The 15,171-nt window shown below is 39.4% G+C and overlaps 1 protein-coding gene and 1 non-coding gene across 7 annotated transcripts in view; both read right to left on the reverse strand.

The window, feature by feature from the left end:
• Nucleotides 1-1,841: 1,841 nt before the first annotated feature.
• Nucleotides 1,842-15,171, reverse strand: part of TTC13 (tetratricopeptide repeat domain 13) — a 70,849-nt gene continuing 57,519 nt past the window's right edge. For 4 of the 6 annotated variants that reach the window (XM_058669339.1, XM_058669336.1, XM_058669337.1 and 1 more), the window contains 5 exons: nucleotides 14,652-14,787; nucleotides 13,524-13,603; nucleotides 10,619-10,697; nucleotides 10,374-10,453; nucleotides 1,842-2,623 (listed from right to left, as the gene is read on the reverse strand). In XM_058669339.1, the coding sequence (XP_058525322.1) occupies nucleotides 2,509-2,623; nucleotides 10,374-10,453; nucleotides 10,619-10,697; nucleotides 13,524-13,603; nucleotides 14,652-14,787 (490 nt within the window). In that variant the 3' untranslated portion in view covers nucleotides 1,842-2,508. Of the gene's footprint in view, nucleotides 2,624-10,373; nucleotides 10,454-10,618; nucleotides 10,698-12,286; nucleotides 12,390-13,523; nucleotides 13,604-14,651; nucleotides 14,788-15,171 lie in introns of those variants that run through there. The other 2 variants (XM_058669338.1, XM_058669340.1) reach the window with 2 other exon arrangements.
• On the reverse strand, nucleotides 11,706-11,812 carry LOC118759153 (U6 spliceosomal RNA). The gene has a single exon (XR_004996007.2). It is a non-coding gene; the product is annotated as a U6 spliceosomal RNA (small nuclear RNA).

Raw genomic sequence — 15,171 nt, forward strand, 5'->3', positions numbered from 1 at the left:
GGTGATAATTCTATTCTGTGTATATTCTGGGAAACAATGGGTTGAATATTTACACTGTACTAAGATTTATCTGTGGAAAGCCTACTCTCAATGTCATGGTATTTGGAGGTGAAGCTGGTGGGAGATATTTCTATGTGAATGCGAGTAGAGACTCCATGATGGGATTCCTGTGCTCAAAGAAGTGGAGAAGGAATCAGGCTCTCTGTCCCTCTCCCCATCACATGAAGGCACAGCACCAGAGCGACATGTCCTCACCAGACACCAAAGCTGCCAGTGCCTTGAAGCTGTCCGATCCGTGGTACTGTTAGAATAGCCCACGGTTTTAGACATATTCTGGCACAATTTTGCAAAGTCAGCTAATTTATGAAGCCATTTTCCTAAGTGAAAAATGGGTATTGACCATAAAAAGCAACCCTTAAATGAAAAGCAACCCTTGACAACACTGAGCTATTTTTCAGATATTAAATTAAAAAAAGTTTTAAAAGCCTATCCATTTCTACTTTCATTTGTATAATTCTCACCTTTCTTTGCAATCCTGCAGGTCATATTTGAATGCAGCTCCTTTGTTGTAAGGAAGCTCAACCAGAACTTTGGGCGGAAAACTAAGCTCTCATTTGCACTGGACCATGCGGCTCATTTCCTGTTGCACAGCAGGATTTGGATCAGAAGACAAAGTTTTCAGGTCCGGCTTCATTCCTTATTGACTCTAGTCATTTCTCTAAGTTGCACTTCCTTAACATGTAAAAAGGGTGGACCAGTTTTGCCAAAATAGGATTTGTTAAAACTGCAAAGAAAAGCAGGCTGGTATTGGGGTGCAACAAGTTAAACTGCCATTTGCAACACTGACATCTCAGAGCACTATTCAAGTCGATGGCTGCTTTATTTCCAACCCAGGTTCCTACAAAAGCAACTGGGAAGGCAGTGGAAGATGCCCTAAGACCTCAGGCCCTTGCCGCGCACGTGGGACATTGGGGTTCTTTGCTCCTAGTGTAAACCTGGGCCAGAACTGGCTTTTGTAGTGATTTGGAGAGTGAATCAGAAGATGGAAAACCTCTTGCTCTCTCTTCCTATCTCTTGGTTGCTTTTTCAAATAACTAAAATCTTAAAAGAGTACAAAGAAATATAACTGAAATATGGAGATTTTATGCAGTTGAGGATTAGTCACTCTCTCGGTCTGAAGAAGCATCAGAGGATCCAATCTTTGATTCCCCCAAACTGTGGTGGGGCAATGTAGGCACTAGGGCCAAAGAGGCCTAGCTAGGCGCTCCAGTCACTGGCTTCAGAGACTCAACTCCCTCATCTGTGCAGTGGAAATAACAACACGTCTCTCTCAGCCTTAGTCTCAAGAGAAAATTAACCTGTGGGTGTGAAATCTATTTACAAAGTGAGCAGCATCTAACAATTTATATCATATTCACTTCTCTTCCGTGGTTATCCAGATGAGATGAGAATATGAATCATAACTTTGTGACTCTTTGGAAGCACATATCAATACCCAGACTATCATGTGTTCTAAGGGGAAGTTCAGCAGATATTGAAAATTGATCAAACATACATGTCCTATCAAGACTCAAAGATAACTCTGCTAACCACCAGCACCAGTAAATCACCTTGAGTAGAGTTTTAATTGCAGGACACTGTCGTGTTCCTCTCATGCAAGGTTTTGTGAGAAACACTAAAAACAAAGTACTTTATAGTTTAATTCTCTAGCAAAAATATAAAAAATAAAAGTGACTTGGAAATAACTGTCATTTACCCAGCCTGAGGGGGAAAAAATCAATTGTGTAAATGATCTTAAAACCTGGAAGTAAAACGAGTTTACAAAATAAAAACATACATAATCCAGTGCCAAAAACTGGTGATCTATACAAATCACCCCAGTTTATTTTTTCCAACAAAAAAGGAAAAATAAATGGTTCAACTGTTCAGTGTTTGAGACCCTGGTAAACACCATCTGCATGATTCAGTGTAAATGTTCCTATGGGGAGCTCTGAGACCCACACAGCTGGCCCACTGTTCTTCCCAAAGTTAAATAAGGTAGACAAACCATGGAGAACACGGAGATGACATGAGTCAAAGACATTTTAGCACAATACACATTAAAAAAAAGTCTATGAAAAATAACCAAATATCTAAAGGAATGAAAACATTCCTATTTTGTTGTTGGTTTTGCTCATCTTAAGTTATTAATTTTTGGTTTTTGAAGTAAACATTTTTTTGTGATTAGGAAGGAGTTGTATGACTTTACAAGTGGAAACCAACAGGCCACTGTCTAACTCATACACTATCCCTCCAAGTCAAGTAGCTTTGTTTGCCCCCCAAAAAACCCTCTTTCATGATTTTTGTTGTGGTTCAAAAAAGTAAAGAAAATGATTTCAAGTATTCAATTCCTATCAAAAATTGGTATCAAAAGTAATAAAGGACCTAATTTTTATAATTCCATGTTTTAAAAAATAACTTAAGAAGGAAGAGGTCCGGCCCTTTACTTGTATAAATACCACAGCATAACTAGAGTTTCTTAAGACATCGTGGAGAGGAGTCCGTGTTTAGCACCTCAATCATTGATCTTAACGTTGGAAACGTCTCTGATACTGACGGAAGAGTCTTATAAGAAGGTGAGATACTGAAAAAGAAAAGCACAAACAATATGATTGAAAATTAACAACATGTTAGCTACATTTAAAAAAGGCAGAGACAATTATCTCCATCTCTATTTTATACCTTTTCCAATACTTTATATGCACATCATACAGGACCATGTTAGAAGGACAAGGAAGAGCTATAAATGGAACCGATTCATCTACAGCAATACGCTGTTAGCCAGTGCCTGGAAACGCAAATAAACTGCTGAGAAAGACAAACTCTGATTCACCCAGGACTGACTGTGTGCCTCATGCCCCAGGATGGTTCATGCCAGACCTGGTGGTGCACCAGGCCCCAAATTGTTTGTTTGTTTTTTCTAACTTTTATTGTTCATGATACAGTTCCACAGGCTCAGACTGGATTATTCTTTTTCTAAGATGCAACTACATATTGTTTACAAGAGACTGACTTATAAGTGAAGAAGAAAAGGTAAAGGTTAGAAAAATGAATACCAAGCAGATGGAAAACAAAAATGAGTAGGAACAGCTATCAAAAACTAGATATAACATACTTAAAATCTAAAACTTTAAAAGCAAACAAAGGATAGTACATATTGATAAGAAGACTGATTCAACAATATGGAACAATCATAAATATATATGCACCCAACATCAGACCATTCAAATATACAAAGCAAATATTATTAGACCTAAAGGGATAGATTCCAAATCAGTAAGAGTGGGGGACTTCAACATCAAGTGGCATCTATGGACATGTTATCAAGACAGAAAGTCAATAAAATACATCAGAACTGACTACAGAGCTAATAGATCTAACCAACACTTATAGAACATTTCATCCAGCAGCTGCAGAACACACATGCCTTTACGAAATGCTTTATGAAATGCATTTCTCCTAAGGTTTGGAATAAGACAAGGATGTCCACTTTCACCACTCCGACTCTATATATTGTCAGAAGTATTAACAAGAACAATTATGGAAGAGAAAGAAAAGGCATCAAAATTGGAAAGGAGGAAAACCAAAACATATACATTTGTGTCTGACATGATTTTTTACATGGAAAAACTGAAACACTACACCAGAAAGTATTTGAGCTAATAAACCAATTCAGTAAAGCCACAGGACACAAAATCAGTATCTAAGAAATTAGCACTTTATATACCAAGAATAATCTTGCTAAAAGGTATCTGACCAGATAACCCATCAAAAAATATCATCCATTCATTGAAAAAAATTAAATATTTAGTAATAGAGTTAACCAGAAAAATGAAAGATCTCCTCAATGAAAATTGTAAGACTGATGACAGAAATTATCAACAACATAAAAATGAAAAGATATTTTTTGTTCATGGATTGAAAAAACTAACCTTATTAAAATGTCCATATTATCTACAAATTCAAGGCAATGGCCACAAAAATACCAACATTCTTAAAATACGGAATCATAAAAGATCCAGTACAGCCACAGCAATCCTGACCTTACCCTCTGCCAAAAACAAAATGGACGTTTAGATTAATGCGATAGAATACAGAACACAGAAATTAATCTACGTACATACAGGCAATTGATTTTTGACAAAGGTGCCCAAGAACATACACTGGAAAAGGATAGTCTTTTCAATAAAGAGTGCTGGAAAAACTAGACATACATATGTAGAAGAATGATATTAGATCCCTACCTTTCCCACCCATCAATGCAAGCTGGACCAAAGACCTAAAGCTAAGAACACAAATTATGAAACTTCTGAAAGAAAATGTAGAAAAACACTTCAAGACATTGGTTTAGATGATGACTTCATGGTTAAGATCCTAAAGACACAGGCAACAAAAGCAAAACTATATAAAACTCAGAAGCAACAAAAGCAAAACTATATAAAACTCAGAAGCTATACAAAACACAGCAAAGGAAACAATCAATACAGTGATGAGACATGCAATAGAATGGTTGAAAAAATTTGTAAGCTAGTCATGTGGCAAGGCATATAGAATATATCACAAACAAAAAAAAAACTTTAGCAACAAAAACAATCTACCCAGTTAACAGGCAGAGGTGAAAAATCACTATGTTAAAAAGACTTTAGGAGAATCAAGATGGCAGAATAGGGTGAGGACATGTTTAAATAGATAGAAAAACATTGGCCAGGGTGAAGCAGAGAGGGGACATTCCAGGAAATGGGAGAGGACAGACTGATGAAAGAGGGGTACCTGGAGACTGACGGACTCAGGAAAGCAGCAGAGACACTGGTGTGATGTTGCAGTGACCACATACCTCAGCAGAATTCAGCCAGTGGTGATCTGAACTGCACCCGCATCCAGGTAGGAAGGGGAATTCACCAGGAGTTATGGAGGTGAACCCAGACAAAGAGCTGCCCATCCTGCTAGTTTGTTTGATTTGGCCAGGAGCAGAGACAGAGCAGCAGATTCCAAATAGGCAGTGTGGGAACAGGGTAGATTTCACAGCCCAAATCCCTGGTAAAACCACACAGGGTGCCATCTTGTGTAGGGAGGCAAAGGCAAATTGGGACAGGACTGCACATGCACTAAGCTGGGAGTGAACTCATTTCTGGCTCAGGGAATTTCAACGGCCTGACATCTCACAGCTTCCACCCTCCCCTAATCCCCCCTCACTGAGTTCTCCCATATAATTATAACAGCATAGTTCCTCTTAAATAGTCATAAGTTTGTCATTGTGGACATTGACAATGGCAGAGTCCAACATCCCATTATCAAGACACATCCAACAGTCACTGGAAGTCCATCCTCGATCTGCAAGTATAGATGCATTGCACCTTATCCTCACATCTGGACATGTCAGTTTCCACGACACAGTCACTATAAATCCCCTCAAGCGAAAAGCCACAAAGCAAAATCAACAACAGGAAGAAAAGCAGAAATTTACAATGCCAAGATATTAAACAACATGCCATTGGACATGATAGTCTCTGTTACAGTTACTATACATCCCCTTAAATGAAATTCTGCAGTGAAGCCATCTGGTCCAGGGCTTTTCTTGTTTGGGAGAGATTTAATTACTGATTCAATCTCCATCCTTGTTATAGGTCTATTTAGATTATTAATTGCCTCATGATTCAGTTTTGATGGTCTACATGTGTCCAAAAATCTATCCATTTCTTCTAGGTCCTTTGATTTGTTGGCATATAGTCACTTGTAATAATTCATAATAATACCATGTATGTCTGAGGTTTCTGTTGCTATACTTCCCTTTTCATCTGATCCTGTTGACTCATATCTTTTCCCTTGTTTTGATTACTTGGGGTAATGGATTGTCTATTTTGTTGATTTTCTCAAAGAACCTGCTCTTTGATTTATTGATCTTCTGTATTGCTCTTTTTTTTTGCTTCTATTTGGTTTATTTCCTCCCTTATTTTGGTTATTTCTTTTTTCCTGCTACTTTTGGGATAGCTTTGCTGCTGTTATTCTAGCTCCTTCAAATGTATCATTAGCTCATTTACTTGATGCTTTTCCAATTTATTAACATAAGCAGTGATTGAGATGAACTTTCTTCTTAACACTGCCTTGGTCATATCCCGTAAGTTTTGGCATGTTGCCTTTGTTTCAAGCAGTTTGTTAATTTCCCATTTGATTTTTCCTATAACCCATTGTTCATTTAGCAAAATATTATTCAGTCTCTAAGTCTTTGCATATCTTTTGGAACATTTTGAGCTATCAGTCTCCAGTTTTACTCCATGATGGTCTGAGAAGATGCATGGTATAATTTCGATTTAAACAGTTTGCTGAGGGTTGTTCTGTGGCTTACAACATGGTCAATTCTGGATAAAACTCCATGTACTGATGGGGAAAAAAGTATATTCTTAGTAGCATGAAAAGTGTGTAGATATCAATTAAGTCCACTTGTTCTATAATGTTTGGGTGAGCTCTATTTTTTCTTCGCTGAGTTCCTATCCTGTCAATCTGTTCATTGATGTAATGGGGTATTAAGGTTCCCCACTATTATTGTATTGGAGTCTATTTCGTCCCTTAAATCCATCAATATTTGTTTCACATAGGTAGGTGCCCTAGTATTTTGTGCATATTTTCTATTATGGTGATCTCTTCTTGCTGAATGGATCCTTTGATCATTATGTGGTATCTTTCTTCATCTCTTTTAATGTTTTTCACATCAAAGTTTATCTGATGTAAGAATACTATGCCAGCTTGTTTTCCTATCCATTAGCCTGGGATATCTTTTTCCATCCTTTCCCTTTCAGCCTATCTTTGTTGGTGAGATGTCTCTCATAGGTAACAGATGGAAGGTTTTTGTTCTTTGATCCAGTCTGCTAATCTCTGTCATTTGATGAATGAGCTCAAGCCATTTACATCCAGGGTTAATACGGATAGGTAGTAATTTGATCCTGTCATTTTAGCAATGAGTTGTTCATTGTTTGGCTAACTCTTCTTTTGTTGTTGTTTTATTGGGATGTTTTCAATATTTGCCTTTGGTTTTGGTACATGCTATTCCTTTTACCTGTCAGTAGAACATCTTTTAGCATCAATCTGTAGAGCAGGTCTTGAAGAGGCATATTCTTTGACCTTTTCCTTCCTGTGGAAGAGTTTCATTTCATTTTAAAGACAAAGGAAAGCTTTACTGGGTAAGTTGTTCTGGGCTGACAATTTTTCCCCTTTAAAATCTGGGATATGTCACACCATTCTCTTCTGGCCTATAGAGTCTGACTGGTGCTCTTCTATATTCCAACTGATTTTTTCATGTGCAAATTTAAGGATCTTTTCCCTATGTTTGACTAAAAAGAGCTTAATTATCATGTGTTGTGGCGAAGTTCCCTTTCAGTCAATTGTACTGGCAGTTCTGTGCCCCTCCTGGATGCTGTTTCCCAATTCCTTCTTCATATTAGGGAAGTTTTCATTTATTATTTCATTGAATACATCTTTAAACCCAGATTATCTTTCTGCACCTTCTGGAACTCCCATATCACTTATATTTAGCCTTTTAGTATTGTCTCTTAATTCTTGAATACTTTTTTGGCTTAAGTCAGATCCATTTCCAGCTTTTCAGTTATTTTCCCATTTTGGCAAGAAATATCTTCCAATTCTGAGATACTTTCTTCTGCCTCATTCATTCTATTATTGAGGCTTTCCACTGAATTAATTTGTTCCATTGTTCTTATTCCTAAAATATCAGCTTTCATTTGATCCAGTGTTGCTATTTCCTCTGTGACATATTCCTTAAATTCCTTGAACTCCTACATGTGCTTCTTGTTGTTGTTAAAAAACTTTATAACAAGTTTTTGAAATTCCTTATCACCTATTTTCTCGATGTCTTCCTCAATTAATCCTGAGCTTGACGAGGGGTCTTTGCTCCTTTGTGTGGAGGCATCCATCTATAGTATTCATTGTGCCTCTGTCTCTTCTTTTGCTCTTGCTCATTACTATCCCGGTTAGCAGATTCCGTTTCACTGGTCTACAGGTCAATTTTATTGACTGTGTTTAGTACCCAGTTCTTCGTTTGCAATCACTGGTGCTACTTCCTCCAGCAAGTTTTATTCTCGGACTCTTGTGCTAGGCTTCTACCATGATCTCTGTAGCTCCAGCTCCTAACTCACCACCCTCCACTCCCTGTGATCCCACGCTATAGCTGCACCATTGCCTGCACAGCCTTTCTCCCACTCCAGGCTCAAGCACTGCCTGAGATTAAGAAAATACTAATCCTAAACTGCTGGGTGTTAGTCTTGATGGAACCTGTTGGTCTTTAGGTCTGAGTGCCACCCTACCTGTGTTGGTTGGAAACCATAGGATACCAAGTTGGTACTGATTTCCCTGTGGGACCAATGCAATGTGCTGAGCCAGAATTGATTTTGCTGCTGGCATAGCATGTGCTCAACTCACTCTTGTCCTTCTGGTCCCTTGGCCTTTGTCACAGTGCACAAAATGGTGGTTGATCACCCCTGGCTTAGCGCATGTGCAGCACACCGTTGTCCCTCTGGTCCTGCAGCCTGTGCTGCAGTGCACAAAATGGCACATTATGTGGCACTGGTGGGGTTCTGGGTCTGCTGGTTGTTAGTTCTCATAGCCACCTGGACCTACTTTAGCTGGAACCCATAGAATGCAAAGTTGGTACTGATTTCTCTCTGGGACCAACACAATCACCTAAACCAGGTGAACTCCTCTTCCCAACTGGTCATTGGTCATGTCAGCGGTTGGTGATCAAAGCTCCTCCAATGACCAGTTGGGAAGAGGAGTTCACCAGGAGATCAGGAGGTGAATCAAGGCAAAGAGCTGCCCATCCTGCTGATTTGTTTGATCTGACCATGAGTACAGACGGAGCGACAGACCCAAGCAGCGGTGCATGAATAGGGTGAATTTCATGGTCCAAACCCCCACACCAGTTCGACATAGGGCACCATTTTTTGTACTGTGGTAAAGACTACAGGACAGGAAAGACAAGTGAACTGCTCATGTATATGGTCACTGCAATACTGCTCTGTGTCTCCATGGGTCTCCAGGTGTCCCTTTGCCATGGGCCTGTCCTCTCCTATTTCCTAAAATCTGTCTTCTCTGCTTTACCACTCTCTCCCAACCTCCCCCCCAACTCACAGCTAATTATTCTCCATCAGTTTAAAGCTGTCCTCATCTTATACTGCCATCTTGCTCCTCCTCTAGTATGGAAATTTCTTTAAAAAAAAAAACTACAAGTGGAACTGCCATATGATTCAGCAATCCCACTACGGGAAATACACCCAAAAGACTTGAAATCACAATATCAAGGAAATATCTGTCTCATGTATATTTATGGCAGCATTGCTTGCAATCACTAAGATAGGGAGTCAATCAAAGTGTTCATCATCAATGAACAGACAAAGAAAACACAGTGGAATATTATTCTGAACACAGAAGAGTGGTGGAAAGGTTAAGAGGACAGAGAGCGTTTCGATGACTAAAAATCAGGGTTAGACCAAAGAAGAAAGCTCCTAGTGTTACACAGCATAGTGAGAAGACTGATTTGCAATAGCCTAGTATATCCCATAAAGCCAAACAGAAAGAGCTCTAGGCCCGCAGTGATAAAGAATTTTTAAAGGGGAAATGCTGACTATCCTGCTTTGATCAGAATACGCTGCATATATGCATTGAAATGTCACACTATAGCCCATAAATATGTGCCCTTATGATTAACCAAAAAAAAAAGGTTTTTTAAGACTATGTAAGATCAAATACGAGACCTGCTTATTCTTAGCTGACCATGAATCCATCTGTGAGTTTAACTTCACACTCCCCTCTCCTGGGCTTTTGAAGACAAGAGCCAAGAAAGATCATAGTCTGCTGGACTTCCTGCTCAGTGACTGTCAGGTGTAATTCCTGGCTGCTGCTTACCAGCTCACATGCATTCCTTGTCTAATGTACAATAAAAAGGCACATTCTCAACACAAGCACAGTGAAATAACATCAGAATAAAGCTAGGTGCTTTACTCTAAGTGGTAACTCAGAGTGCCAAGTCAAAGTCACTCCTGAACACAGAATGTGGGAAAAAAGCCTACCTGGGCCAACAGAAAGAGAACTGCTTATAGAAATCAGACATTTTAACTATTCTTTCACAGACCATTTATTTTATTCATACATTCACCCCCAAAGGGTCATCTGCAATACAATCTTTTTAAACTTGTTAAAGACTAATTACCTTGTATTAAATATCAACTGGAAAATGAGCATAACCACTCACTTTCAAATAGCACCAAAGTAACGAGCACCCTCTCCTCCAGAGACACCCCAGCCTCCTGTCCATCCCATCAAGTATTTACCTTTTCAGGTTCATCCAGCTTTTGGCCATTTTGCTAAAAGCCTCTGAACCAGGAGCCGTCATAGCTTCAAAATCAACTAACTGAAAAAAGAAAGAAATTTGGGAATCTGATTAAATATTAAGGAGAAAGGCTCTACTTGTTTAACTCATACACCTTAACAATAACAATAACAACAACAAAAATTCCAACTACAGGGACTAGAATTTTACAGAAGCCAAGATTTCCCCGTTCCAACACCAACATACCTTCCCTTTGGGAATTTTTCCTGCTACTTCTTTTCCACTAGCCATCAGCGCTCCCACGATGACTGAATAAGCAATTACACTATTTAAATAAAGGACAAGTATCAGTTGGTCCTGTTCTACAAACATTTTGCCATGTTAAGTCTCCCATCGTATGGCATTACACAGTATATACTTAATTAAATAGAAGAACACATCTACTTAAAATATTTGAATGTGCTACTAAAAACATTGACTGATTTATCAATTTAAGAGTAAATGTCACCAAGAACATTTTTTCTCGGAAAGAAAAACTATTCTTTTTAGTAGGAATTTTCATTCTGGGGCTGGAGTGATGTCTCAACTGACTGGTCCTTCCCCTGCAAGTGCCAGCATCCCACATGGGCACCGGTTCATGCGCTGGGTGCTCCACTTCTATCCAGCTCCCTGCTTGTGGCCTGGGAAAGCAGCAGAGGATGGCCCAAAGCCTTGGGACCATGCACCTGCGTGGGAGACCTGAAAGAATCTCCTGGATCCCGACTTCTGATTGGCTCAGCTCTGGCCATTGCAAACACTGGGGAGTAAGCCAGCAGATGGAGGATTTTTCTCTGTCTCTCCTTTGCATTGTAAAATCTGCCTTTCAAGTAAGAATAAATACATCTTTTTCAAAAATAAATTCCCTCAACTTGTTTTCCTCATCTTGTGAAACGTTCCTGTTGTGGCTGGTGTGATTTTTCATGCTAACCCTCTGCCAGCAGCGCAAGCATCCCCTATGGGCATAGGTTCAATTTCCAGTTGTTCCACTTCTGACCCAGCTCCTTGCTATGGAAAGCAGCAGAGAATGGCTCTAGGCCTTGGGCCGCCGCACCCTTACGGGAGACCTAGGAAAAGCTCCTGGCTCCCGACTTTTGGGGTCCAACCATAGGGGAAATGAACCAGTAGATGGAAGATCTCTCTCTCTCCTTCTGTCTCTTTAGATCTGCCTCCAAGATAATTTTTAAAAAAATGTGTCTTTTGTACATTAGCAATTTCATAAGGCCTGGATCTCAAATGGATACATGTCACAAATTTAATAAATACAACTATGTATTAGCCTTCTTTTTTTGTTTGTTTAAATACAGAATGCTTCATAAATTTGCAAGTCATCCTGGAGCGGGGACCAGGCTAATCTTTTCTGTATTGTTCCAATTTTAGTATATGTGCTGCTGAAGCAAGCACAGCCTTATTTCTTATGCACTAAAAATATTGTCTTCCAAAATGCGGGAGGGGAGAGCAGAACTTATTCTGAATCTGTGTTAACAGGCTGCTGTATTTGAATTCTGGGGAGTGTGTGCAAATCACTAGGGCTTCCATAGTGACTGCTGGAGGCTGAGGAATGGGTAGAATATCTCTGCTGGCCTCTCAGAGCCTCATGGGGCAGACAAGTCTGCTGTCCTGGTCCCTCCTGGACAATTGTAGGGCAGCAGGTGTGCAGCGCTGGGATAGGAGATACTGGGAAGAGGCCATGCTTCTGCTCCTGGTAAGAAGAGGCATGGTTAGCTGGTTCTGGGTGTGGGGGCAAAACTGGCCTAGGAGGTCTTGGCATTGGAACCACGGTAATGTGCCTTTCTCAAAACCACCCAAATGAGGGGCCTAGCTTTTCAGTGAGGTTGGCCTCAATGGGAGACAGAACAACACAAACCCTAACCTACAGAGCAAACTCCCAGTAGCACGAAGGAAAGGCAATCCGTTTGCAGGGGTTGTTTACCAGGGATCTCATGAAGGCTACAGGCATGTGCACTGCATCTTTGGGAGCCTGGGATGGGGATAAAGGAGGCAAAGCAGGCAGGTGTCATGTAGGGCTATTACGAGGACATAGGGGATATCTGGAGGGGGAAACTAAGGGCAGTAAATGGAGAGACAAGGAAGCAAATCCAGGCAGAGCAGGGACCAGCACTGTGAATGACACACCCTGGCTCGCGGTTGAATTCACTGGCTCTGAAGAGCTGCTGAAGATCTGTGTGTTTAGGAGAGAAGGAGCAGAGTCTGGAGGCAGGGAGATGAGTCAGAAACATCAGGACAGGGAATGCAAAGGTCTGAACTACAGGGATAGCAGGGAGTCTAAGGACAGGAAGAGCTGTCAAGAGGCTAAAAGAACAGGCATTAGTCTAAATAGGGACTGAAGTGGCACTTCCTTCGATGCCACTTGAGCCACCTGTTGGCCACTTCAATGACATATGCGAGGTGTCTGTCAGAGCGCCCACAGAAAGAGCTGACTGAAGGTAGTGTGCACAGGTGCTACATCCCTTATTTCTTCAACAGACACAATACCAACCGCTGTCCTGACCATATAATACTTACGTATCTACTTTGCCTCAGTGCTTTTTAAACATTATAGCAAAATTCACTACCAAATTAGGGGCAGCAGTTTTTAAAGGTAAAGACAGTCAAGCATGACACTTTTAGCGAATCATCCCAAGTTCAAATATTTGGGAAGGATGGCAATATGTCACTTACATGGTACAGGAAACAGAATAAAGTGAAGATTACACACATAACCTAAAAAACCTCCTTGATGTACTCATGTAAGCAGTAGGAATTTATTCAAAATAATAGACAGTAAGGAATGACTGGTGACCCCGAAGTATAAAACATTTGGTTAAAAGTTAACTAATGGTTGATAAGGGAGTAACAATGGAAACTGACAATTTACATAAACAATGGAGGGCACAACAATAAACCTTCAATGTGTTTTTGTTGAATAAATGGATCCCTAACTTTCAGAATTCTTTTGATGGTGGTAATCAAGGAATAATTTTAATGTGGATCCTGACCCCAAAATAGGAAACTTTTTGCCATTTCTTTGTATACTTCTGTACCAATAGCCATAATAGACATTAAGAGCAAATAGGAAAATATTTTAAAATGTAAATTATAGGATATTACTCACCTGGATCCCCGAGACAATGGCATTAAATTATAAAAGTAATAAACTAAGGACAAGATTAAGTTGCAGACAGCATCAGCCTCCTGGGAAAAGAAGACAGAATCATGAACTCATACCCTAAATTACATGCTGATCTCCCACAGGTGACAGGACACAGAAAAATCACTGACATCGGGAAAGTACTGTTCCACTTCTCTCTGAGAAGAACCACTTCCCATATTCTTGAATAGTCTGTAAATAATTCCTCCTAATTAGAGGGCATTATATCAATACAACTTCATTTCAAACAATTCCCACATTTTCCTAAAACTGCAACCTTAAGATAAATATAAAAATTTTTTCACATTATGTCAAAATAGGTTACAATTTAAAAATGTAAAGGCACTCATCAATATCTAAGACACTCTTCCAAACATTTTCTCCATCCAAAAGATTCTGAGAAGCTCTCTCCACTTCATGCTGAGATGTGATAAATATACTTGCTTATGTATATAGCTTTATGTGTTTAATTATATGAAAAACCTGACTGAATAAGTCTCAGAGAAATAAAGTGACTTGTCAAGGGCCAGAGGTTCCTACTGCAGAGTAGGACGGCCAGCGGAAACCACCTATCACAGATATAAGTTACAGTTGGCCTACAAGGCGTCCACCCTCTAGTCTGAGCAGGCAACCAAGGCCACGCGGCCGCAGACCAGGAAAGGGTCACTCAAGTGCATACCATACATTAACCAATCAAAATACATCATCTAGTTTAAATTCAAAAGCTTGGTGCAAATCTATAGTTATAAGCAATAAACTTAATGAAGGGAAGAAAATGGAAGAAAAAGCTGAAGGATGGACCATTTTCGTTACACACTAACCTTTTCATATAAATCTCCCTAAAGCTCAAATGTACAAGACGTAACACAGTAATAATAGTTATGTAACACATGTATTCTCTCCACTCCCCCAACACCCAAATTATCATGAGTTACTAAGGGAGTTTGTGGCCTATAAGAATATTAGAAAAGAAATATTTCAATTGGGCTTCATTTATAAGACAAGCAATATCAACACAAGGGCAGAGTTTTGTACAAGTTTACAAGAGAATCACAGCAGACCAGAAAAAAATTGGAAATATGTGAAACCCACCCCAAATTCTGAAGAAAGAATCAATACTTTTCCTTTTGCTGTCAGATCTTTATAAAGTGCATCTATTTCGGCATGATATAATTGTGTTCTTTCTTCTGTGGTTTGAGTTTCCACAGAAAATAGTATATTACCAACTCTGAAAATACAAAAGTAAGTTTCAAAGACATGTATTATGCAGTTCAAAGAGTCAAATACAGAATGTTTAAAAAAATCATACAGTATGCTGATGTGGTATTAAACATATGTAGGAAATACCTTACCTTACTAATTTTAGGCAGTAAGTATGTTTCATAAGAACACATTTTCTTCCCCATAAAATGTGATACTTTTCCCACATTAAGTAGAGATCCACCCATTCACATCAAGTCTAACCATGTGTATTCATTATATGAGCTTATAAACTAAGTATGAAGGAACACATACACATAGTAAAGAATGCATGTAAACTCCAACTGAATATTTTTGCATCAGCTCTCCCCTTTAGAACTGAAGCTCAGGAGCAAGAACTGTGTGCAGGAAG

The sequence above is a fragment of the Ochotona princeps genome, chromosome 10, assembly GCF_030435755.1.
Source record: "Ochotona princeps isolate mOchPri1 chromosome 10, mOchPri1.hap1, whole genome shotgun sequence".
NCBI lineage: Eukaryota > Metazoa > Chordata > Mammalia > Lagomorpha > Ochotonidae > Ochotona > Ochotona princeps.